The sequence below is a fragment of the Antechinus flavipes genome, chromosome 2, assembly GCF_016432865.1.
Source record: "Antechinus flavipes isolate AdamAnt ecotype Samford, QLD, Australia chromosome 2, AdamAnt_v2, whole genome shotgun sequence".
NCBI lineage: Eukaryota > Metazoa > Chordata > Mammalia > Dasyuromorphia > Dasyuridae > Antechinus > Antechinus flavipes.
In genome coordinates this window covers 617,416,174-617,443,611 of record NC_067399.1, presented here as the reverse complement: position 1 = coordinate 617,443,611, position 27,438 = coordinate 617,416,174, and the positions used below count along the sequence as shown (strand labels likewise).

Sequence of the window (27,438 nt, the reverse complement as noted above, 5' to 3'; positions counted from 1 at the left end):
CAGTGGAGTTTACTGAGTGACATGATCAAACTTGCACTTGGAGGAAATCATTTTGGAGGATCAATTAAAAAGAAGAAGCCTGGAGGTCAAAAAAGAGGCTATTTTAACAGTTATTGTTCAGGAGATATGATGAAAGCTTCATGAACTAGGATTGGCAGACAGTTGTGGAGATGGAAACATTAAAATTGGACAACTGATTATAGATGTGTAGGGAGGATATGAAGTTGAATTTTGAGGTAATAAATTGTTACACTCTTCTCAGTAGTTGTAGCCATATTTTGGGCCTCAGTTCAGAAGTGATTTATCTTCTTCCAAGCAGGAAAAGTGGAAGGAGTTTGACAAACCATTTTTGGTCCCATGTTAGGTCTGGCTCCCTGGCAAAGGGGCAGGAAATGGGGAGGAGAGAGAGAAGAGGTATGGTTCTTAAGATGGAGAAATCAGACAGAGTATGTCCAGTGATTCATTACTCCAACACTGGGAAATAAGTTCTACAAGTTACCTTGGAATATTTCCATAGCTGAGGGCCCTGAAGACCCTCATGTCTTAGACACATTCAAGACCAAGCAAAAATAATTTTCCAGATACAGAAGCAAATCAACAATTTTACACAAATGTTTCAATACATACCAGAACATGAGACATCTGATTCTTATAAACGCTAACCTAAGGACTCAAAAAAGGGACAATGAAAATTTCTAACTTATGTCTCCCCTCCAGTTGCAAACAGAGAAATGTATCTCAACTATATGTATTAGTTTCACTGTAAATTTAGTAATGTTATAGGACTGAAGCCTTCTATGCTCTATTTCTCGTGCTGGGTGATTGTTTAGGGCTCAAAATCAAAAGCCCAAAACAAGTAATACTTTCAGATTTAAGACCAAATCTATGCAGATATAGGCCTCAACAAGCTTAACCTGTAAAGTTAAGTCAATGTCCATAAGACATTTCTACTCAGGCTTCTTGACTGACATCTCTAGGAAAGCTTGTCTGAATCTTTATTTTTTTTTTTTTCTTTTAAATCCCTTTTCCCTCAAAGCCTCTCCTAGGACTATAGTAGAATGAAATTCAGGAAAATCAGTTAGTGAAGCAGACCTAAGATAGAAAAGCTTTGATTCAAACTGACTCTTCTCCCCCCTTTTTAGTCCCTCTATCTGACAAGTAATTCTTTTTCCTTTTAATGTTTCTTCATAGTGACCAAGCCAAATATTCTTATACAACATTTGAGATGATAAACCCATACAAACTTATATTCCAAGAGTTATTCTCTGACTCCCCCCCCAAATACCCAAAGCACCCTACTTCAACTTTAATCAAGAAACAAAGTAGTAGTAACAGTATGATCAGAATGTCTTTATTGTCTTCCTATAAAAATCATGTAAACATTAGCATACAGACACCTCCCATTCTCTAAATAAAAATGATTATGATGCATTAAGCAGGAATTTAGAAGAAATTGTAAGGAAAAAACCAAATCATTTGTCAAATGGATACACACAGATTTAATTGTTACTATTTGGTAAACTGTTAAGTCTTATGGCTTGACAGATAACATAATCGTTGAGAGAGACAAGAAAACTCTGGTACTAGAATAGATGATGTCAAAAATTTTGGGGAAATTTTAGCTCTCAATTCTATTAATTGTGTCCTGTGACAACTAAAGTACAACACAAAATAATTAATTTTATTATAACAGTGCCTAGTACATAGTAGGTGCTTAATATATGCTTATTTAAGATTGGCTACTAGTTTAAATTCCTGCCTTTCATCCTAAAGCTTTTCCCTTCCACTTAAGTGAAAGATAGAATATGTATAATCAGTTTTTATTGGGACAAAATTCCAATCCTTAAATTGCAAAACTGCCTTTAGGATATCCTTGTTTTATCACAAAGACTGGAGATGGCTGGTAGTACACATGCTGGTAAATGTTAACAACCAGCTCCTGGGGTGGAGGAGATGTACATGTGTTATATTTTGAAATTTAACCTGCATTGTTTGCTCTATTGTCTTTTCTAAGTCTAAATAATCAACAAGACTCTGATTTGTAATGTTTGCTGATTTCCAAGGTATAAATGCCCACACTGAAAAAAGAACTGGCTCAAGCACACTCCTATATGAGGATACAGAGACTGCTAGAAAAAAAGAGGGGGAAAGCAGATGGGAATTAAGTGCATGTTAATTTCCCTCCCCTAAAAAGTAATATTGATGAGAAGTGTACGGGTCAGAGAGAATTCCTGTTAAAGCTCTTTTTCAAAACCCTAATCTTACATATCTGTGCTGCCATCATCATCTCAAAGAAGGGTCAGAACTATCTACTTGAAGATGGCAGAACCAATCCTATACATGTTCACTCACGAGTAATGATCAATGCCAGGCACTTAATAAAGAATGCAACTATCATTTGCTTTTCTGCCTTGTTGCTCTTTAAAGGAAGGTAAGGGTATGAATTACTTGATAGTCAAGTTTTGATTTAAATTTAACTTTCCTTCTCTACCAACACCTGAGAAATTTCTCAGAAATATGTATATGATATATTGAAAAAATTCTGAATGGTTATAAAGACACCTCTTTATTCTCATTTATACAGAAAAAAAAGAATAAACACCATTAAATGACAATGAAAACCATTAGCTTTAGTTCAAGTAGATAAAAAGACAATAAATATCTCACAGTAGAGATAGCAATTTTCCTTCCTCTGATTATTGAATACTCCAGTGGAAAAAACATTATTAGCTCAGGTAATTTCTGGATGAAGAATAACAAAGGTCTCAGTAGTCTCAATCTGGTCTGAATCGCTCATAGGTCATTAAGGAGGAAATTGGTCATCTAATGATGACTTCTCTCTCCACCTTTTTCCCCACACAGAAATGATCATTTTTTTCAAAGTTATGCCATCTACATGTACTATACTTGTTACATTTTAAAAAAAGGAACTAGACTGGAAAGAAGAGATGAAACTACTTATTTCCCTAGTTCAGCACCAAGAAGTGAGAATGAGGGCCATTAGGTTTGGAAGACCATTATCTCTGGTTACCTTCACCTGGGTTTGTGCATTTCTACAGTATACTTTGAACTGATTTGAAGAACAACAATCTACTCAATACTGAAGTGGAGATAAGAACATAAAATTTAACTATGATTACTATGCCAAAGGTTTAAGTGGATTGGAAGGAAAGGTGAAAGATATTAATAACAGAAAAAAAAGAGTAACTTTCAAGCATTTGGCTAGGTTACATGAAAATGAATAGTATCTTTGGCTGTTGTAATAAAAGCTACTGCCAATCATATGTGTACCAAACAAATGCAAAATGTCATCATACTGACAGCTAATGTTAATTGGTGCCATGAAAATACTTCTCAAGGTGAAAGATCACAAAAGGGCAGAAGTTTGGGAAAGTAGACAAAGAACTACTCAGTCAGGGAATAGGACCCAGAGTAGCCTCAGTAAAGAATCTAATGTTATTTTATTGTAAGGATGTGAAATTTTATATGAGTATTGGTTAAAATGAATTTACATTATCACTCAAAACTTAATTGAGCTATTATGTGAAGTATGTAAACAAAAATAAATTCAAGCCTTGGCTAATGAATGGCCAACTATTTCTAACAATATTTTTGGTCCACATTTGTGATTTCATCAGCATGGGAAACTCCTATTATGAAAATCACCTGAAGTGATGCAGATTAGGAACTTAACTGTAAATTTTATAGTCTTAGAGAATTGCCTGAGGTACCTAACAAGGGAAAGCATTTGTACAATATCAGTTCAATTCTATTAGAACAGGATCCAGGCAGTTCTAAAGAAGTAGTCAAAGAAGGGAGAGTCCCAGATTGAGATCAGTACATCCAAGGTCTGACCAGAGCTTTGCAACTAATTTGCTAAGTGATTTTCAGTAAAGCATATGCCCTCTATGTCTCTTTTTCTCTAAAGTGAGTGTTATTAACTAAATCGCAGCTGAGGTCCTTGCCAGTTCTCACACTTGGGGTCCATAAGTGCTCCCAACAGAACTTGACCTCGACAATATTTCCTACTAATTGATTACAAACCAAAGTTGATAGTCTGGTTATTCTAGAACTGTCTTGGAAATCTGGTCACATATTTTTCTGCTTAAATTGTGCATGACATAACAAATCATTAATATAACCCTTCTCTCTAATTTCTTGAAAAGTATGTAACCGTTCACAGGGGGTTTCCAGTTGTATGTCCATCTAACTGTAGTTAAGAGAACAGAAGACAGAGTCCCTGATAAGGCCCAAGCCTAATAATTTTCTGTCACTTCAGTTTCATTTATCTTTTATGAACACAAATTAAACATACTGGAGTCCAAACTGGTCTATAAAGAAAATACAGCTATAAGAGAAAGAATAACTTTTAAATGAAATTCCATTGAAAATCTCTTAAAATCCCACAAAATGTCAGAATGATTTCAATAAAAATAAATTAGCTTCAAGTTCCGGTTCTTAATTTTTTGCTATACACACTTCCTCATTCACCACTGATCACATATATTGATCCTAGTTTTTTTTTTTTTTTTTTTTTTTTTAGCTGCAATGCTTTTAAATCTGTATTTTGTTTTCACACAGACCTCTTCCTTTCCCTTACATTTTCCTCCATCTTTGTAGGATTTCAAAAATATGATAAAGTAAAATGTGTTTTAAGAAAAAAGGACAGACAAGTTGATATGAATGGTACTTCACCAGCAAAAATTTTTAAAAAATAATAATTATTTTTATATTGAAGACATTTAATTCAAATTTTTATACTGTGCTACACATGTGTGAACACGTATATGTGTATCTATCTGTATATAAATGTGTGTGTGTGTGTGTGTGTGTGTGTGTGTGGGTGTGTGTGTAAATCAAAAACTTAAATAATGTAGACACATAATCCTTGAATTTGAGATGGAGGAGAAAGGATTACTTGTGAGCACAGTCAATTAAAAAAACCAGGATTTACTAGTACTCACTTAGCTGCAGAGGCATTTTGTGTGATTTATAGGCATCAAAAAAGAAAAGTGAAAAATTAAGAAAAATCTTTTACAGTTTTTCAATAAGAAATCTCATAAACTATGGAGCCTATAGAATATGGACTGAAATATGATGAATAAGAAAAAAAATTATATTTAGCAAAACTGACTCTAAATCAGAATAGAGATGGTTTAAATGAACAACCTGAAAAATTCCATCTCTCCAAAATGAGACAGCATACTGGATTACAAATGCAAGATTATATACACAATTCTATTAAGTTAAGCCAGTCCCTATATTACACCCAACAATTCAAACAGCATATTGGAAGGACAGGGAAGTGGGGAAACAAAAGCTCCATGTTGACTAAGGAGTCCCATTCATTCCAATCCACGGAAACCGATCCTTTTCCCATTGTGGTCGGTGGTATCTGCATAGGAATCAATGATACTGTAAATGAAAGGATAAAGCTTAACATCAGGTCCTGAGCTGGAACAGCTTTTGCATTCTTCATGGTAATACCGGAGCAGCAGCTTATAAATTTGCCCTAGAAAATAAAAAATCAGACTATTTAAGATAAAATAAAGACAATAACGTACAGATAAAACTTACAAAATTCCCTCCCCCCATTCCAGTTTTGTGAAGATCATATCCTATAATTTGGTTCCAAGAAGTCTTTTTCATATGCATGCCTGAAGAACAATCTTACATAAAATGTTTCAAAAACTCATTTGTCTTTAAGTGTACAGATTCATAAGCATGCATCCAGAGCCTTCTCCTTGATAGCTGGATGATAAAAGGAGTAACCCAGACTGCCTGGCACATAGTAGGCACTTAATAAGTGCTTAATGATTGAATGACTGACCATTACCTAATCATTCAGCTTCTGAATAATGTTGGAAAACTTTCTGGGTTAAATTGGGGGGTGGAGGGGAGAACAACACCCAACTGCCCATAAACAATGAGCATGATACTCAGTTGATAGCCACCTATCTATACCTGGCTAATCTGCATTTTTCTTGTGAAAGGGGGAATGAACAGTCCCATCAAATTCAAGGATTTTTAACAGAATTAGCTGTATTATGTTTATTCATTATATCAAGGACATAGACAAAAAGTCACACTGGCCCACTAAAATACTGCAAACGAAACCCTCAGACCAGAAATTTCTCATCTACTCTGTCTCCCTTTCTCAAGTAAATTCTTTTCCTTCCTACTCGTGACACTATCCCGGGGTTTTAAACAAACCTCTCTTCTAAAAAGAGAGACAAAATTACCAAGTACTTACCAACTGTCTGTCCCCTTTCAGTAAGGAAGGTGTGCATGTTATAGATGTCTCTCATTAATTCTGAATCCCCAAAAGTGAAATAAGCCACATCTCGTTCAACTGCAGCTGCAGCCAGTATTTGTATTAAGGCTTAAGCAAAGAAAAAATCATACCAATCACAACTCCACATTATAACAATATATAACAAGATACCTCTAACTTTTAAAAACCGGTTATGTTACAGCTACTACCACAGTAGATTAGATTAAAGCCTTGCTGTGCAAATCACCTGAGATTTAAACTGAGCCTCAGTTTTCTTATCTTTAAAATGGTGAGAGTTGCTTCACTATAAAAATGTACCTACTTCCTAGGAATGTTAGGAAAATCAAGATAATATATATAAATGATCTTGTAAACATTCAATGCTATGGACATATCTGCTGTCATTCCTTATTATGAGTATTTCACAGTAAAAAGCAACAAATAAAAGATGGTCCTCTTCAAGAACTAAGGACAAACAACAGCACTTAAGTTACACATCTAAAAGGCTGTCCTATTTTCTAAACTAAATTATTCTCAGATAGTTATTATTTTACTTTAAACTTAGTCACTGGCCTTTCATTGACAAAAAACTGGGTTTTAGTGAAGAGGTACTGATGTGCTCATTAGAGAAGTAAATCACTAAACTTGTGATTTATTCCCTTTTTAAAAATTAAAAAAAAAAAAAAACATTTACTGATGACTTGTTTTTATTACAAGCATTTTCCATTATCTCCCAAAATTAAACTACCTCTTGTGCCAAAGAAATCAATTAATCAAAAAATATTCAACAAAGGACCACGTGTGACAACATCTAGACTCTCCCCCCCCCCCATGTAGTCTTCTACTTTTCTGCTGTGAAGGAGGAAACATATTTCATTATCTTTTCTCTAGGACCTTCACTAGTTTTTCCATTACTCAGATTTCAAATTTCTTTACTGTTCTTTTCATTTAATGTGATTTTCTTGGTCTCAATTACTTTACTCTGTATCATGGTAAGTTTTCTAGACCCAAGATCCTTTACAAAGTTAAACTCAAATTTAACTCAAAAGCCTAATTAAAAACCTCCACTAAAGTCCTCTTTTAGTACTTTTTATTGTAACATGGAGGTGACTCTAGGTTCCTAAAGAGTGTCATAAGAACATAGTCCTGGCTGCTGAAAGACTGTTGAGTCTTGGTCAGACAAGAAATTACTTAGATAATTTCAAAGAAGTTTCATTGTCAGCAGAATGACCAGAAGGGGTAAGTTTTTTCAGCTACAGCAATTCACTAAGACCATCAGTTACAATTGATTGTGTCAATACAGGAAGCATCTACTCCAATAAAATCACTCATTCTTGAAAAAATTTAAAACATTCAACATGTTTATATTACGCATTGTCAAGATGAACATGTCTTTGTCCTCAAGAAAGGGAAAAGAAAGTTGGATTACAACGATGATAAATATGTAATAGTTAAAATATCTTTTAATAACAAACTTAGAAACAACATAATTCAACTACAAGAAAGATAGCTCTGAACACATGTAGTATTTATAATATATAACTGGGAAATGGAAAATTAATGTTTTATATTCTAAATACTCTCATGTTCTGTTGCACATATGGTAATTTTTTCTTTTCCTATTTTGTATTTAAGTTTTTAAAAAATATATATAATTCAATATACATCAGGTCAAGAAAGGAATCTTTGACATTTTATTATGATTACAATTCTAAAGACTATCAAAGGATATGGTAAGTTTCATCAATTAACATTTCCCAAGGAACTGCAACTTGCTGGGTGCCACAACTGGAATTCATTAATCTCATAAGTGTTGGAGTAATTTATCTCAAGAGAGATGATATTTTAATTAAAACTACTTAACCAACTTATCTATTAAAGCTTCAGTAAACTCATTTTTAAAGGTGCCAAAGTAAGCTAATTTGCATATCAAAACTGAAGCTAATGAATCTCTAACGTCTACAAATATGACATATTATTTATTACATTTTAGTGGGAATATGAAAATCTGACTAAATATGTTATTAATAAACAAAAGACCTTTACAGATCCAGCTCTCCAAGCCAGAGAAAATTTTGAATTTTCAATTTTATGGGATCATAGATTTAGAGCTGAAAGAGATTTTTCAATCATCTCCCCTCCCCTTCCCCCTTCCCTTCCAAACATATTTGGAAACGGAGTCAGAAAGAAGAGAAATGACTTCCCAAGGCCACCCAGGTCATGAGTGATCTGACCAGAACTGAGCCCAGATCTCTCAGCCCTCAATGCCAAGAGCTTTCCCACTGCCTAGACCCTTCTGAGTTCCAGGGAGTCATCAACTCAACAGCTCAGACATTCTCTGGTCAGGAAGAGGGGCAGGCCCTCTCACACAAAGCTGGCCCACAAGTCCTGGAGCTGTAAGGACCAAAGGAGACAGACAGAAGATGGGGCTATGTGAACGTCAGCTAAAGTCAGTCCAATGCCCTCCTCGCTTTATAGAGGAATAGAAGGAGGCACAGATTAAGATCTTTTACAGACAAACAAAGTGAGGCTCAAAGAAACTGTGTGACTGAAGTGCCAGAGCCAGGACTTAATGTTAGAACCACAGGCCTCAGCATAGAATAGACTCCAGGATAGCTCCACACTGGGGATCTTTACAAACAGTCAATGGGAAATGAGCTGATGGGATGCTAAGAGCTAAATGAATTTTAGAGGAAAATGACAAGAATAATTGAATAAATGATAAGAATAATCACACACACTCACACACAAAACATGGACACATAATGTTAATAAATACGCTGACATAGGTACACTCCAAATATTCAAATTCTCACATCAGTCATTTTCAAACTTTAAAACTATTTTCCTCCCCTGAATGTATAAAAATAGTAAATATATAAAAATTATATAAGATTTTCAGAAATAGTTTAATAATAATGATGGTTAAAAGGACACTTTAAACTATAATATTGTCCCTCAGATTTTCAATACTTAAAAAAACCTAAAAATTTCTACAGCTCTAAAGAACATTTAAATTTTGCCTCTCTTTTTGACAAAGAGAATAGATCCACAATATAACAAGGTCTGGTGTGTGGCCCGAGTCCAAGAAATCGTATAAAAGCACCAGATTCTGACTTCAAGCATGTCTAAATGCCAAAGGAATTATTTAATTCGAACTGCAGGGAATTGGGTTTTAATTTTCTTCTTGGCAGAAATTTTAGGCTGTAAAAAAAAAAAAAACAAAATACAAAACAAGCATACATGACTAATTAAAAAACTAATTAAAAAAAAAAAAAAAAACTTGGTCTCTTTTTTGTAATGAATGCACTCGAAGAATGAAACAATTCAGGAAGACCAAAACAAGACTGTTCTTCAGGAATATCATATGCAGTCATTGATACAGGAAGTGAACTCTACTATACACTAGAGTAATCTTATAATGTATGATTACTTAAATGATACACATGCATGCTACAAGGGTTGTAGTCTAAGTTTTGAAAGTTAAGACAGTCGTCTCATTTAGCGTTTTTTCAGATCTCATCTTCTGTGACCCCTCCAGAAGTGATGTGAATAAAATATTTGGAGGCTAGATCTATAGACAGACAACTAGGTAGACGAATATAAATGGATGGATGGATCAGACAGACAAGCAGAGAGACAGATAAACACACAAACATATATTTGTATCTTTTATATATAACAGACATGTATATATAAAAATAATTTCTCTGTTACATGATCCTATGCTATCTTTAATTTCCTACCTTTTTTTTTTTAATTGCATTTTTATTCTATCAATTATTTTCAGGTATCTTTCAAGGCTCAATCAATCCTTAATTTTTCAGGATTCTTGTCTTTGTACATTCACTTCCCTACAAATTATTTTCTCTTACAACTTCAATTAAAAATACCATCTCTATGATGGTGATCCTCAAATCTAGACCCTCAGATCCCATCTAAAAATTAGGTTATATAATTCCAACTGTCTAGAAGATATTGCAACATGGGTATCCCATAATTACTATAAACTAAAGTTGAGTTTAAAATTAAACTCAACTTCCCTGGTCAGACAAATATCACTGTCCCATTAAGATGTGATGCTTATTTCCCACGACCATGCTTTGGCTTATAGAGTCCTTCCCTCCCCCACTCCAAATACCATCTAAACAATTCCTGTTCCTTTCTGTCTATTTTCAATGCCCAGCTCAAATCATGTCTCTTCTACAAAGCTTTACTTAGGATATCATCTCAGTTTTGGCCTATTCTATATAATTAGAATCTACATAATTAGAGGATCTCTAATCATCATTACTATATATAAAACAAATTCACAAATATCCTAAAGAATATCTGTTTATTATTTCATGCATATACATATGCTTTCATCAATTAGATTAAGGTAATCGTGAATAGTCTTGCGACTACAGTTATTCTCCCCCAGCTTTGTATGATAGACCAAAAATACTTAAAATATTTTCCGTTTGAATAAAATAGACAAAAGATATGACAATACTTGGAAGGGTTACACAAACATGTATCCTCTAGAGTGGAAAGAGGCTGTACTTAGAATCAGGGCTCCAAATTTTAATCTGGTCTCTGTCACTTATGACTCGTTTGTGACTGTCACTCAAAGTCTCAGTTTCTCATCTATACACACTGAGATACTTGGACTAGATGGTCTCCAAGGTCTTTTCCAGTTCAAAAGCCTACAATTAGAAATTTTCATCATTTATTTCAGAATTCTTTTTTTAAAAAATCAATTATCCTCAATAATTTCTAGCTGTGAGCTTTTCCTTGCAGTTCTAAAGGTCTATAATAAAATAGGTTAAGACATAATTTCCAGATTACATAAAAACCTTTTAGTGAGATAACTATGTTGTGGCAGTGCTATTCATGGAATTAGCACCGTCATAGGTAGCTTTCATGAAAAAGACAGTTAAAGCATGTAACTCTCAAGGAAAAACCAGAGCACAGGATCAAGCTATAGAATACACCCTCCTCATTTTCTTTCAGGTTTTACTTGTCATGTAATGGTTACAACATAGTAATTTGCATTTAGAGCTAGGGAAATGGGATCATATATAAGGCAGGGGAATAAGACAAATTTTTTTTAATGAATTCAAGTTTTGGCATGCATTTGTGGTTTTCCAACAAATAGTTGAAAGTATTTTTGAATTAAAATCATTTTTATTGTCTCTCTCCATGGTTACTTACATTGTATGTGCTTACAAAAAAAATTTTTTTTCTGTAATTTTTGAGTCTACCATTTTCTATATTGAGAAGCTACTCAATATGACTGAATCAAATCCAGGTTATATATTCTCTTCTTCAGTAATTCACAGATAAAACTGTATGTGATCAAGTCTGCAAGAACAACATGCCACTTCCTTAATAATCAAATTATCTTATGTCTTGACACATTTAAGAAGAATGACTGAAATTAGAGATGCTACTTTTGGTTGTTTTGTGCTTCTTTTAAAAAATGTATTTGTTAAAAAAAATTTTTTTGTTGCCTTCCATTAAAAAAAAAAAAGATATTTTAACAAATTTCTTACCTTCTTTGTGCCCTTCCAATCTAGAAGTAAACTTTTTTTTTTTAAAGACTCTAATAACATACCTTAAAACTTAATTTCACTAACAGCACAGGTAAAATAAATATTCATTACTATAAATACAAGCCTTTCACAAAAAGATGTATATCTTTTTTGAGGTATATTAACATGCGAAATGCCAAACTACCATCAAGCAGTACTAAATAAAATAGCTCAATCCTGGGAAATCCCCTGATGCCAAACACTTGTATTCCATAATTATAAGCTTCAAGAGTCCAGGACAACACCCAGACTAGGACAAGGTTGTCTTTTCTCTGTGGGATGTGACTAACAGCAGGAAAGAGAGAAATTGCAAAAGCAAAATATGCCATAATCAATAATATTGATGACTCTGTAGGTAATGTGGAAAATTATTAATATTTTGAATTGTGTGCTATAGACTATAAATCCATTAAGAATTTATAGATAGGGAAGACCAGCAAAGGTTGGAAGTCAAGCTAAATTTCATGAAAGAGGCAGAAACCTCAGATGTACCTTGGAGGACAGATAGAATTTAGATAGGTGCAGGAAATAGATAAGGGCATTCCAGGCAAGGGGAACACAGTCAGTCAAGAATGAGCATGCAACACTCAGGGAATGATGAGAGGCACATACAAGAGCAGAAGCAGTGTGCTAGATAGTTGTAGAGGGAAAGAAAAAGTTGGCTGACATGAGGGTGAAGGCTAAAGAATAAGGCAAAAGACATTAAATATAAGAATTCAAAATAATATGTAAACTGGATAGACAGACAGAGGGTAGCACTTTTGTTTGCAAAGAAGCGTTCATAAAAAGTTTTTTTTTTTTTTTTGGTTAGAAGAACAACATGATGACAACAGCATTTAAGGAAAATCAGTCTGACAGTATTACAAAAGAAAGCTTAGAGGCACAAAAATAGCTAAGACTTATTTTAACTAAGATGATAAACCTTGATTAGAATGTTTATAGAAAAATAGAAGAGGAATGGACGGGCATAAGGGATTTTAGGAAGGCAATTAGCAACTGATAAGTGACTACATATAAAAGATTAAGGAAATGAATGCGTCAAAAAGTTCCAATATAACTTAAAAGGTGATTATGGAAAAAAAATTTAGTTTTGAATTGAGATATTATCTCATTCTTTTGAGGGTTATACACTGGAGAAATGCAGTTAAGAATGAAATCTTATGCCAATGTATAAAACATCTTGAGCTGACAATCAAATAGGGCCAGGCCTATGGCAGAACTATATTTGGGGATTGATGACATAAACTTGGTCATCCATTTTACTTTGTGAAAAACAGAAAAAAGGTGGCTGTCATAAAATCAATAAGCTTAGAGTAGAAAATAGGTTTCCTAAAACAAACTCAGAATAAAGAATGAACGAGATAGACTGAAAATCAGGAATTACATTTTTGAGATAAGCAAAATTACTAGATTTTTAAAGTATTGCTGAACTTTAAAAAATCAGGAATTACATTTTTGAGATAAGCAAAATTACTAGATTTTTAAAATATTGCTGAACTTTAAAAACTATCAGTTAATACAAAATACAATTATACTTGCAAGGATCACAGGATCTGGAGATGATAGATCAAGTTAAGGATGAAAATGATTACAGGATACACAGATCATTCAACCAGTTTGTAGACAAACTAGATATAGGTAAATCTCACTACAATCAATATAACAAATGATTAAATAATGACACTAATCCTATTTCCTGGCAGACAGTCCATATTGTAATGATTTTTCCTAACAGATAGTCTAGTTAAAAAAAATACTTTCACTGGTGCTTAACTATGAAAGATAACTTTTAAAAGAGACCAGAGTCTTTTCTCCCTATAATAATCAAACACATTGTTACAGAATCTTAGAACCTAACACTTAGAAAGAGCCTGGCCTTAAAATCGAGCTGGTCCATCTCATACCTGAATAAAAAAATCATTCTACATTATACCTGGTAAGATTTAGCTCAGACATCAAATCTAAATGTGCAACTTCCATATATGCTCCAACTTCTGCAGTCTGAGGGATCAGAACAAATGTAATGTTGCTTTCATTTGATGCAAATCAGATGCTTAGAGCCATCTCTTGCATTCTCAGGAGAGCAGAAGAAAATGGAAATGTTTTCTCTTCAGGAAATACCTGAAGAGAAAGTTTAGTGTACCAAGGGAATGGCGGAGTCTTCTAAGCCCCAGCTCACTGAAACGTGCGTTATGACCCCATATGGAATCTTTTAACTGAATATGTGGAATGTGAAATTATGATTATTAGTACATGTATGATTTGTATATCTATGTATAGCTATTTTATATTCCTGTGTACCTAGCACCATGTAAAAATTTCTTAGGCAAAAAGGGATTATGAATAGAACAAGTTTAAAAAACCCTGGTCTAAGCAATAATGGCTTTGATCAACGTTGTGAGGAGACTACTGAGAGAAATTTGGATTATTTTTAATATGGCCAAAAGAATCAGAAATACAGATTCTGAGTCTTCTCACCTAGAATAATGTGAATGATGATGTGTAACTATTCTAAGGTGTGGCTGGTTGGGGAAAGGGTGGGGATGGGGAGGCGGGGGTGGGAAAGAGTGAAAGCCAAGGACTTAGCTTTGCTTCAAGAACCATTCTGGTTTGTTGATGGTTGACTGACTAATCAGGTTAATGAGATGTTATCTGTATGACAAAAAACTGGGTACTCTGGGGAGTATATAATAAAAAGATTTATTTTTGCACAAAGGACTATATCCCCATTTTATATTTTTAAAAAGATTATGTTAGAAAGAGCCTGGCCTTAAAAGTTCAATATTTACACATGTACATATGCTATGCTCCTCTCAACAACTTACTTTTCTTTTCTCAGTCATTTGAAAAGTTTTAATAAGGTGTTTTTCATCTTAATGAAGACCAGAGGAAGAGTACAAATATTAAATTCTAATACAAAGTCTGACTTACTGTACTATTTTGAGCAAGTCACTTTTTCTTATTCAATTGACTCATCTATATCATGACCCCCTTAATAATTCATTCTTCTTTAAAAGAGACTGTATGATTCTAATCAAAGTAGTGACCAATCAACTTTAAAATAAAAAGGCTGAATATAAACATACCACACACAATTCTTGACAAGATGACAGATTAGAGATACAGAATGAAATACACTTTTATGCATAGTCAATGTATTGACTTGCTGTGCCAGATTATATGTATTTGTTACAAGAAAAGGCTTCTAGAATGTGATGAATTAATGTGAATAAAGAAGACACAAAACAGGGGGAAAGAGCACCAGTAATAAGCATTAAAAATACTCAGAAGAGAAACAAAAATTCAAACACGACATAAAAGGGAAATTTTGTTACTAATATATTAAAATTACTATAAATTATTAAAAAAAAAAAACAAACCTACAGAACACAAGTTCAGTTTCATACAAAACTTTTTTTTGTTCTTTGTATACTGAAGTACTTATTGATAATGTCTAAATTCATAATAAAAAGAAAAAAAGGAGTATTATGGGAATGAATTAACTTCTGGCCCAATCAAAACATACACAAAACTATCATTTTTTTCTTTTTTCTTCACTCACCTTTTAGTCTAGCATCACCCCCAAAGGCACCACATCCCCAGTTTCCTGTGGCCACTGCTGAAAGATTCTCAGAAGAAAATCCAGGTCGAAAAAAACCACAGTAAGCCTATAGGAAAACAAGAAATATATCAACATGTGAGCAGATGTATTTTTGTTAAGATGCTTTAAGAAAAGCCATGCATGTGGATTTTTTTTAGCCTATTCTTTTTCTGAGGAAAGTAAAAAAATGTAGTTCAAAGTAAACAGTGAGAAGCTTTAATTGTACTTCAGCTTTTGTCATTGACTGCCTTCATGAAAAGCAAAGCAAATCCTTGAACCACTTATATACTTAGATTTTTTTTTTAAGCTGAAAGTAAAGAACAACAAGTGGATATGATTTATAAATTCTACCAGTTACATATACTGCAAGAGCTAATAAGATAGATCTATAAATTACTTGGGCAGTGGGGTAGTACAATGGATAGATTGCTGAGCCTTAAGTTAGGAAAACTCATTTTCCTAAGTTCAAATCCAGCGTCACATACTTGATATGACCCTCAACAAGTCACTCAACCCTGCCTTACTTGCGTCATCTATGAAATGAGCTGGAGAAAGAAATACTAAACCATTTCAGTATCTTTGCTAAGAAAACCCCAAATGGAGTCACAAAGAGTAAAAACAACTAAACAACAATATAAATTACTTTTACTTATTAGAAAGGTGCTTGTTTCCCTTTGAAATCCCATGAGAGCTCACTGTTGCACCTCTCCACAGGAGCTATGCACCCAGCCAGATATGCAGATGGTATTTAAGAAATGCACAATCTTAAATGCTCTCACTTTTGACTGGAGAAATACAAATTAAAACAATTCTGAGGGACCAACTTATACCTATCTGATTGACTAATATGACAAAAAAGGAAAACGACAAATGGTGAAGAGGATGTGGAAAAATTGGAACACTAATACACAGTTGTGGAGTTATGAACTGATCCAACCATTCTGGAGAACAATACTCAAAGGGGAACCAAACTGGGCAAACTCTTTGATCCAGCAATACTATTTATTGGGCCTATATACCAAAGATATCATAGAACAGGGAAAAGAACCTACATATACAAATATATTTACAGCAACCTTTCAAGTGGTGGCAAAGTATTGGAAATTGAGGAGGTGTCCATCAACTAGGGAATGGCTAAACAAATTGTGGTTTATGATTATAATGGAATACTATTGTACAATAAGAAATGATGAATAGGTAGATAGAATTCAGAAAAACCAAAAAGCCTTATACAAAATGATTCAAAATAAAATGACCAGAACCAGGAAAACAGTGTACACAGTATCAACAATATTGTGGAATAATCTATTATGAATAACTCAACTCTTCTCACCAACACAATAATCTAAGATGAATACAAAGGACTCATTATGGAAAATACTATCCACATTCAGATAAAGAACCAATGGACTCTGAATGTAAATCAAAGCATTTTTTTTTTTACTTTATTCTTTTGATGAATTTTTTCTTTCACAATTGTGATGAATATGGAAATATGTTTTAATGACAGCACATGCATAACCTTTATCAAATTGCCTACGATTTTTGGAAAAGGGGAGGAGAAAACAAAGAAAAATTTGGAACTTAAAATCTTTAAAATGAATGCTAAAAATTGTTTTAACAGGTAATTGGGGCAAAAATAAAATACAATTAAAATGTACAATGACTAGTTTATTAAGAATTCTGATTAACAAAAATAACTTCTACTTTCCTCACAACAGCTTCATGAGTTAAGATAGCACAAAAATAACTATTATTCCCATTTTACAGGTGAAAAACTGAGGTTCAATGAGATTAAATGCCTATTGGTTGCATCCTGGGATTTGACTCCCAGTCCCTGGGACTCCCTGAATCTGGCAGACAGCTGATAATGATCTATGGGATATGTTAATGTGGATGGTATTCCTTAACTAGAATTATTTCTAAGATACTTTCTGATGTTATAAGGCAATATAATAACAACAGGAAAGTATAATATGCCCTGTAAATATTTATTAAACATTGGGTGAATTGGCAGAATTAACTATTGGGCCTGAGAATTTTCAGTTTCCACATCTTTATTCTCAGGATAGTTGGACTTTTTGGCTTCTAGCACACATATTTTCTATCAGACAATATTAAAAAGCTTAATGTTACAGTCAAGTAAATCTGCTCTGTGTTTTCTCCAGTGCCAAATAAAGCCTAAAATATAGGTTTCTGTACAACAGTAAATGAAGGAAAGAAAATGATCTGTGACAAATGCTCCCAGGGAAAAATCTAGGATAAAGAAAGATGCTTCTACAAAATCCACATATAGAAAAGTAGTAAATCACTCAGTGAAGTTTTTGCAAAGGCATAAAAATTTATTTAACACATTGTCTGGAGTGGATTAATAAACCCGTTCTTTCCACCCCCATCTAGGCTGTAAATTCTGACAGATATTAATTATAATTTGGTACGACACTATTATTCAATGCTTGCAGTACAGAGCTTACACAAGCGTCCACAAATTACCTGCTCCATCAGATATATGGGGCTTCAGAAAATCTCTCTCAGGTCACAAATATCGAAAAACTCAATGTTTTAACCAAGTTGCTGAGAAATAACAACTCCTGCCATTATGCCATAAGGATGAATAGCAAATTTTTCACACCGAAAGATAAGCAGTTTTCCGTCAGGTCACAGCTACATAAGGAACAGGAAGTCTTCACTTTCTCCAGTTTCCTTTTCATGCATATTTGAACAGTATTTTTAAGAATTTTTATTAGCCTTTCCCTGTCTTTAATGGCTTTTTTAATGAGTCTGGATATTTTACTTGACCTCTGTTCAAAAATAATTGTGTGAAACCAAGTATGAAAAGGAAGAGTGTAGAAAACTTTGATTATTTGGGCATAAGTAAATATACACTAAAATTATAACACTAAATATTCCTGAAAATATTTAAGTTCGGTGTGAAATTTAAATAACAGAGAAGTCGTGCCATGTGAACAACAATCTACAAAGACTGAATATTACATGAACAGAACTTAAGTTATAACAAGTAAAAGTTACAAATGTGAACCAGACATCATTCAACTACATACAGAATCCTTACTTTATATCAGCATAATCAGACATAAATGGCAAGCTGATTATATAAACTGATTGTTTGTACCAATACAGCTAAAAAAAGAAGATTCAAAAAAGAAAACCTCTAAACTCACAGCCCTTTTTATGTCTCTTTTTTCTGGCATAGATGGCCAAAATGAGAATCACTGGCTAAAGCCTCTATTTCCTTCCAGCTCAGGTAACCCAAACCACAAGATGGACATTGAATCCTCAATCACACTAAACTTAGGAAGGATCAATAAATCTTTTTCTCTTTAACAATAATCACCTCTCTTCTGTGAAAAATGAAGACTAAACAGAAGAGAAACTGAAAATACAATAGTGACTAACTTCTTCCTGTGGCAAAGGAAGAGGCTAATGAGAAAGCCCTCTTAGGACCAGGCCCACACATTTTCTTTTTTCCCCTAGCCACACAGGAGGATAAACTCAGTGGTATAACTTGAGGAAAGTTCCATTAAAGTCCACACCACAGAACTGAATTTTAAAAGCATGAGGAAAACCATAGGTAAGACATAATTTTGGAGCACAGCAGTAGTGGGAAGTCTGAATTAGGGAACAGAATCAGGGATTTTTGGTATCAAGAGTCAGAAAATTTCATAACGGGGACTGAACAAACAGGGCCAGAAGCCCTAAGAAGAAGAGGAAAAACAAAGATAAGAAGGAGGAAAAGTTCAGGAGGCAAGAAGGAAAAAAGAAAGTAAGAAGTAAAGCAAGAAAGCATCAGAGGTAGAAAAAAGATAAAAAAAAGAAAAAAATAAGGACCTAAGAAAAGGAAGCAGGCATGCAGTATAGAAAGTAAGGGGTAAAAAAGCTAAAGAATTGAGGTATAATTCACTTAGGCATAAAGAGACATACCACAAGCAAATTAAGAGAGTAAGGGATAGTTTACTTGTCAGATCTTTGGAGAAAAGAGGAATTTATGACCAAAGAAGAACCAGAGTACATCATGGAATGTAAAATGAACAACTTTGATTACATTAAATTAAAAAGGTTTTGCACAACAAAACCAACAAGATTAAAAGGGAAGTAGAAATTTGAGAAATAAAGTGTACAGCCAGTGTTTTTGATAAAAGCCTCATTTCGAAAATATATAAAGATCCCATGTCAAATATATAAGAATATAAGTCATTCCCCAATTGATAAATGGTCAAAGGATATGAACAATTTTCAGATGATGACATTAAATTCATATAGTCATATGAAAAATGCTCTAAAACACTATTGATTAGAGAAAAGCAAATTTAAACAATTCTGAGGTACCACTTCACACTTCTCAGATTAACTAAAATGTCAGGAAAAGATAATGACATGTTGGAGGGGATGTGGAAAAACTAGGACACTAATGCGTTGTTGGTGGAGTTGTGAAATGATCCAACTATTTTGGAGAGCAATCTGGAACCATGCCTAAGGGGCCATAAAACTGTGCATAAACTCTCTGACCTAGCAGTGCCATTATTGGGTCTGTATCATAAGGAAATCATAAAGGAAAATGATCCACATATGCAAAAATGTTTGTGGCAGTCCTTTTTGTAGTACCAAAGAACTGGAAGCTGAGTGGATGCCCATCAGCTGGGGAATGGCTTGTTTTGGGCCAGAATTCTGAACCTGAAACAAGGAGCTAAGTCAGTGGAATTGAGGAGTCAATGTAATCATCTAGTTTAGCATGGTTCAGTATGATAGATTTAATCTTATAAGAAATAATGGTTTCCTAATGATATAAAGATTGGTTTATACTCAGTGAAAAGCATATAAGGTAAGGGCCTCAGCGAGGACTCATGGAGAGATTCAGAGGGTAGAGAAGACAGGTGAGAGTTCAAACTCTTGGAACCAAGGAAAGAGATAGGCCTCTAAGAAAGCTAACCGGGCCCCAGGAAAAGAGACAAGACTTTGAAAGAGATAATAAAGGATTTGGACTTTAACCCCTGGCTATACTTGTGTGGTGATAGTAAATGAAGGTCTGTGGGAGCAACCCTAAGAAAACTGAACAAGAGAGCATTACATTTTAGTGCCCGAACATGGGACCAAGAACCTTCATCTGTGAAATTAGAATGAGCACAAGAAGGAAACTTTACAAAGGGTTAAAGTAGTATTTCAGTTAAAATGGGACATATGTTTAGAAAGGAGATTTCTCCACCACAAGGAAAATTTGTCAAAAGTTTGGTTAAACTCATTAAAAGCCAAAGTTTGATTGTAATTTGGGAGCAGATCATTGAACTTTTAGAAACATTACAATACACATCTCCTTGGTTCTCTAAGGAAAAAGAATTAGATCTAGAGAAGTGGAAATTAGGAGAGCAACTATGTGAATACTACAGTGATAACAGACCTGACTCAATTTCTAAAGAAACACTTTACATATGTAACTTATTACACATAATTATATAATTATTACATATTATATAATATATATATTACATAATAATATAAGTTATAGAATAAGGAAAAAGAAGAAAGTGCAGGAAGGGGAGGAAATTGACAAACTAGGTGAAAAGGATGAAGAATTAGACAAGAAAGAGTTAAATACAATTCTGAGTGTGGTGCTTCACAGCAGAAGCCATTAGGGCATTCCCCATCTCATGATCCTTCCCCCCTCAATTAATCCTTCATGGGTGGAAGGAGAAGAAGGAGAGGGAGAGGCAATAACACAATAAGCACCACCTATGAAGCAGCCTATGACAAGATTACAAAAGGTACTGGTTAAGGCTAAAAAAGAAAGACAGGATATATCTGATTTAATAGAAGCATACCCTGTGACTGAAGAATTTGACTCTTCAGGTCAACAAAGGAGAAGATACACTCCTTTTGATCTGGAAAAAATTAAGGATTTGAAAAATGGCTGCACTCTTTATGGGGCTACATCATCTTATGTTAAGATGTTACTTGAGAATTTGGCTTATGAAATCTTAGCCCCTAGTGATTGGAAATCTATAGCAAGGACGTGTTTAGAATCTGGACAAAACTTGTTGTGGCTTTAGGAGTATAGTGAATTATGCAGGATACACAAGTCCAACACAATAAGCAAACTGGAGTTAATGTACAAATCACCTTTGACTAACTAGTAGGTGAAGGTCAGTATGCAGACCATCCAGCATAGATTAATTACTCCACAGCAGCATACCAGCAAATTGCTACTGCTGCAATAAAAGCATGATGTTCTCTCCCAGGAAAAGATTGAGGGGAAGCCTTCACAAAAATAGAGCAAAGTCCCAATGAACCTTTTTGATTTATACTCAATGTAGAGCATATAAGCTAGGAGCCTTAGCCAGGATTCATTAGGAGAGATTCAGAGGGTAGAGAAGACAGGCAAGAGCTTAAGCTCTCAGAATCAAGAAGAGAGGTAGGCCTCTAAGAAAACTAGTCAAGTCTCAAGTGAAGGAGATAGGCTACTTGTGTGGTGATTACTGAACTGAAACAAAGGCTGCTCCCAGAGACCCCAAGAAAACCAAAACAGAAAACATTACAATGGCTGAGTAAGTTATGGCATATAAATGTTATGGAATATTATTGTTCTATAAAAAGATTATGAACAATTGATTTTAGAAAGGTCTAGAAAGATTTACACAAACTGACGCTGAGTGAAACAAGTAGAACCAGGAATATATCATACACAGTAACAATAAGACTATACGATGATCAACTATAAAAGACTTAGTTTTTCTCAGAGATTCAATGACCCAAAGCAATTCCAATAAACTTTGGACAGAAAACAAGATCCACATCCAGAGAAAGAACTACTGAAACTGAATATAAATCAACACACACTCTGTTCATTTTTTTCCTTTTTTTTCTATTTTTTCCAGGAAAAAAAAAAAAAAAACAATGAAAAGTGAGCAATACATACCACTGAAAATTCATACTTCCTTGATAAAAATTTATCATATGAAAGCAATGCAATTAAAAACGTGTTTATTGCTGTGATCTTAAGAAATAAACCTTCTGAATCTTCCTATGCCTAAAGATATGAATATATTTGAGTTACATATTTTAGAGTTTCTTATATTTGACACTAAATATTCAATGTTCTTTTTTTTTCAATTCAATTCAATAATTCTTTTTTTATAGCTTTTTATGAACAAGATATATGCATCAGTAATTTTTCAGCATTGATAGTTGTAAATCCTTTTGTTCCAACTTCTTCCCTCTTTCCTCCCACCCCTTCCCCCAGATGGCAGATTGACCAACACATATTAAATATGTTAAAGTATAAGTTAAATACAATATATGTATACATGTCCAAATAGTTATTTTGCTGTACAAAAAGAGTCGGACTTTGAAATAGTGTACAATTCGCCTGTGAAAGAAATCAAAAATGCAGGTGGGCAAAAATAGAGAGATTGGGAATTCTATGTAGTGGTTCATAGTCATATCCCAGAGTTCTTTCCCTGGTGTAGCTGGTTCAGTTCATTACTGTTCTATTGGAACTGATCATATAATTCTTTCTTTAAAAAAAATGTAGATATATTTGAATTGTTATATCTTTAGGTTCCCTTAATTTGATATTAAGTATTCAATGTCAAATGAAAAAAACTCTAAAAATATGCATTCATGTATTCATGCATGAAATGTATTCATATATTGTATATTAAAAAGAATTCATAATTTATATTTGTATAGGTTTATGATTACTCTTATTACAAACCTTTCCTTAGAGTCTAATTAGTTGTTAATAAAGCATCCACATATTCAAACAAAAGAAAAAAGAAATCAAGGTATGGAACTCTATAGGCTCCAGGATTATGCTCTACAGGAAGAATACATTTCATGTCTAATGTAGCCCCCAAAACCCATAGTTTAACCAAACTTTTGGTCTCTTCATTCAATTGAGCAAGTTTCTGCAGCAGCTATCTTGAGCTGTAAAATTTGCTTAGTGAATTACATTCCCCCAATCTTTTAGTAACAATTATATTAATCCCATATTAACATTAATTAATAGAACCACTTTAATTTTCAAAATTTAAAAGACTTCCTTGTTAGTGTTATCTAATAAAATTTCCATAGTTGAATTTAAATTAACAAATAATACTAATTACTATATGTTAATTAGCACCAATACTGATTAAGGCTGACTTCTTCAGGTTTTAACACCTTTTGATTTCTTGGTACAGGACTCCTGGGTGAGTCAACTCCTTCTATCAATGCCAGTTAGCATCTTTTCTGAAATTTAAAATCACAGAATTTCTTTGAGCAGAATGTCAAACACAAATAGAAAGAGGGACCACTAAAATATATAGAAGTATCCCTATGGCAGCACACTGGCTGACAAAACCACATATTAATATTATCTATGCTTCATTATATATATTTAAAATTTTGCTAAATATTTCACAATTTCATTTTCATCCAGTTTGGACTACACTTGGATGTGATAGGTGTGATAGGTTGAAGGAAACTTGCAGATCACATGTTGGACACCTCTGGCTTAGACTTTGGGGAGGGTAACTGACTGATCAAGAGTCACGGTCAAAACACAGAGGCAGGGCTAAATCCAGTCTCCAAAATCAAATAACACTGTGTACACTATGTCATCCTGCAAACCAAAATTCCAAAGTATTTTTAAAAACTGATTGTATTTGAGAATTTTAAAAAATTCTATAAATGTTATCTTGGACTAATACTTCTGAAAACCTAAGAAACAAAAATATCAAGGAAGGACCATCAGGGATTAAGCCCTAGAAGAACCAGCTGCCAGTATCGAACTTTTTGTGTTCATACATTGGCTCAATACCCTATTCCTTTCCATGTTGCAAACTAGCTAAATCCATCATCTCTACAAACAATGGGAAATGATGGAAATTCTCTTTTTTAGGTAGAATTGTCATTTTTATTATATTTGCGCAATCTACCCATGGGCACTTAATATTGTTCCAATTGTTTAGATCTGACTTTATTTGTGTGGAAAGTGTTTTATAATTGTGTTTACATAAGTTCCTGACTTTGTCTTGGCAGGTAGAATCCCAAATATTTTATGTTATCTACAGTTATTTTTAAATGGAATTTCTCTTTATATCTCTTGCTGCTGGACTATGTTGGTAACATACAGAAATACTGATGATTTATGTGGATTTATTTTATATCCTGCAATGTTGCTAAAGTTTTAATTGTTTCTAGTATTTTTTCAGTTGATTCTCTAGGATTCTCAAAGTATACCAATGATGGAGATTCTCTTCAGGGATCAAGGGGATGGTTCCCTCAACATCATCTGACTGACAGAAGGTTAAGAGGATGATCACTAGTGAACGTATGCTAAGCCCCAAAACTTCATTTGATTAGTTCATTCTTCACAGGGACAGATTGTTTATGATTTTACATGGCATATTCATTTATCTTCCCAATCAAATTATTGCTTTAGATGTCAATATATAACTGATAAATGACAGTATTAAAAACTGTTTAATAGTTTTAGTTTGACAAAAAGCAACATTATTCCCCTTTAACAGATTTTACCAGCAAATCAAAAAACCAACAGAACAGGTGAATGACTGAATATAGCAAAAAGATATACAAAATTACTATTAAATTATGACTTCATAAAAAGTGATTTCAAACTATTCTATCAAATGTAATTCTCCCATTCATATTGTTAATTTTCTTGTGCTTTAAAAAAAATTGAACAAAAGCTATCTCTGAAATGACCTGAGTATAGCTTGTTTCTTTAAAGTTATATTTACATAATATCAAATGAAATCTTTTAAATTCAGAATATGTGGATCATATAAACTTCCTGGATGGCTATACTATCAATGAGCAAAAGAAAATTCCTTTACTTGTCTTAATTTTGAAGGACTGCAATTTTTGTAGATAGAATAAGAGGCCCTAAGGTTTAGATTCCTAGTCAACCTACCACTGACATTTAATAAATAAATTCATTGTTTCTTTCCTCATCAGTAACAAAATAAAAGCATCCCTTTACTAACATCTTTTAGGCTAAATTAGTGTTGATATAATGAGATGATGCAGGCCAGTTCCAATGACCTTGTGATGAAGAGAGTCATCTACACCCAGAGAGAGGACTATAGGAACTGAATGTAGATCACAACATAGCATTTTCATTCTTTTTGTTTTGTTTGCTTGCATTTTATTTTCTTTCTCATTTTTTTCTTTTAAATCTGATTTTTCTTGTGCAGCAAGATAATTGTATAAATATATATGCATATATTGGAGTTAACATATATTTTTACCATGTTTAACACATATTGGATTGCCTGCCATCTAAGAGAGAGGGTGGAAGAGAAGGGGGGGAAATTCGAATACATGATTTTGCCCATGCATATGTTTTGAAAATAAAAAGCTTTAATAAATTAAAAAAAATACATTAGTACTGATAGTTCTGTAGCATTTGTACAAAAAAAATAACTTTTTAAAATGCATTTCTTTTCCTTATGATAATACAATTCTTCATATTAAAAAAAAAAAACTATGGCACTTTTCAAACTTTTTAATATCAATATTCTCTTGCTGATGCTGCCTGATCTAATTAAAGAATGTGATTCCAAATGGCTACAACTTATTGTCAATGATAATTTTAGATCAGAGATATCAATAAGGAAATCTCTGATTGGAAAAGGACTTGGACTAGAAGGGTAACGAAAGCGAAGAAGAGAAAAAGCCTGCATGCTTAACAGATAAACACAAAATGTTAAAAGACCAACAAGAGGATTTCAGCATGTTAAACAGATCTCCTATGGGGATTTTTTGGAAGACATGGACAAGATCATAATAGGATGAGTAGATTAGAATTTTCAACAGTAGAAAGAATACTTATGATCAGTGAGAACACAGATTTATTAAAGTTTATGAAAGTGCAACCAATAGGCCAAAAATATACTTGAGTTTTCTTCAGCAAATCTATCACTTAAGAACATAATTCATAAGAAAGCACAGTAAATATATCATATATCCATAAAGATGTTTCGATAATGTTTTAAATGATAATCACATCAGTTTCTTATTTATTTATTTTCCTTTAAAATACTTCTCCTTCAAGCTTTCCTCCACCTATTCCACAAAATACTACAATCTTAATGATTATGTATCTTTCACACATGGATATTTAATAAATAGTGCTTGGTTATAATTTAAAAATGTGTCCCTTATCTCTCTCTACTTCTGGACCGACTTCAAATTGTTACTTAGAATCTGTTCAAGACAAAGACTGTCTTAATACCAAAAAGAATTCTTGTTACCATATAATTAAAATTACATTTATAGTCCATGGTTATTATGCAGATGTAAACTAAATCCATGATTCCACTGATATTTCTGGATAATCACTGCATTCTCATTTGTATCCAAACTTCATATACAAAAATCAAAGGATAGGATTCTCCTCATTTCTGTTTTATTTTAAAATATATAAATTAAAAAAAATACAACAGATTCATTGATAACTTTTTTTGTAATGAAAGGCCATACAAATACTTTATACTGTTAAGAGAAAGAACTATTTGGACAATAAAAGCATGGAGAAGATTTACATGTCCACCTCTCAAGAATTTCTTACATGTGACAACTGCCAACCTGTCTTTCAAACTCAGCTTTAAAAGGGAGGAGAACTGAAAATAGATGTCACGCTTAAAAAAAAAACAACTATAGAATATAATTTGTGTTGTATTATTTTTTAATGTAGAATTTTTGTAGGCATGAAGGTCATTTGTGACACATCACCTTAAATGTAACTTTGAAAACAAATATGCACATTCACTTTAATTTTTAAACAGAAGGATATTTTGGCAGGAAGTCTGAAAGTTCTAAACATTAAAAAAAAAAAAGTAATATATTTTAAACAGGTATGGAAGCTTTATAGCAATAAAAAAAGTCCCACATATAATATAATCTTAGAACTAAGATATAGACCAATGTGCATAATCAAGCTAAATCCTTTCAACATTGTAAATGGATTA

At 33.2% G+C, this 27,438-nt stretch overlaps 1 protein-coding gene across 1 annotated transcript in view; it reads right to left on the bottom strand.

Moving 5' to 3' along the window:
* Positions 1 to 1,329: 1,329 nt before the first annotated feature.
* PARG (poly(ADP-ribose) glycohydrolase) overlaps positions 1,330 to 27,438 on the bottom strand; it is a 116,396-nt gene continuing 90,287 nt past the window's right edge. Inside the window, exons 16-18 of the mRNA XM_051981866.1 lie at positions 15,413 to 15,518; positions 6,254 to 6,382; positions 1,330 to 5,512 (exon numbers count right to left, since the gene is read on the bottom strand). Coding sequence (XP_051837826.1) covers positions 5,346 to 5,512; positions 6,254 to 6,382; positions 15,413 to 15,518 — 402 coding nt within the window. The 3' untranslated portion in view covers positions 1,330 to 5,345. The remainder of the gene's footprint in view (positions 5,513 to 6,253; positions 6,383 to 15,412; positions 15,519 to 27,438) is intronic.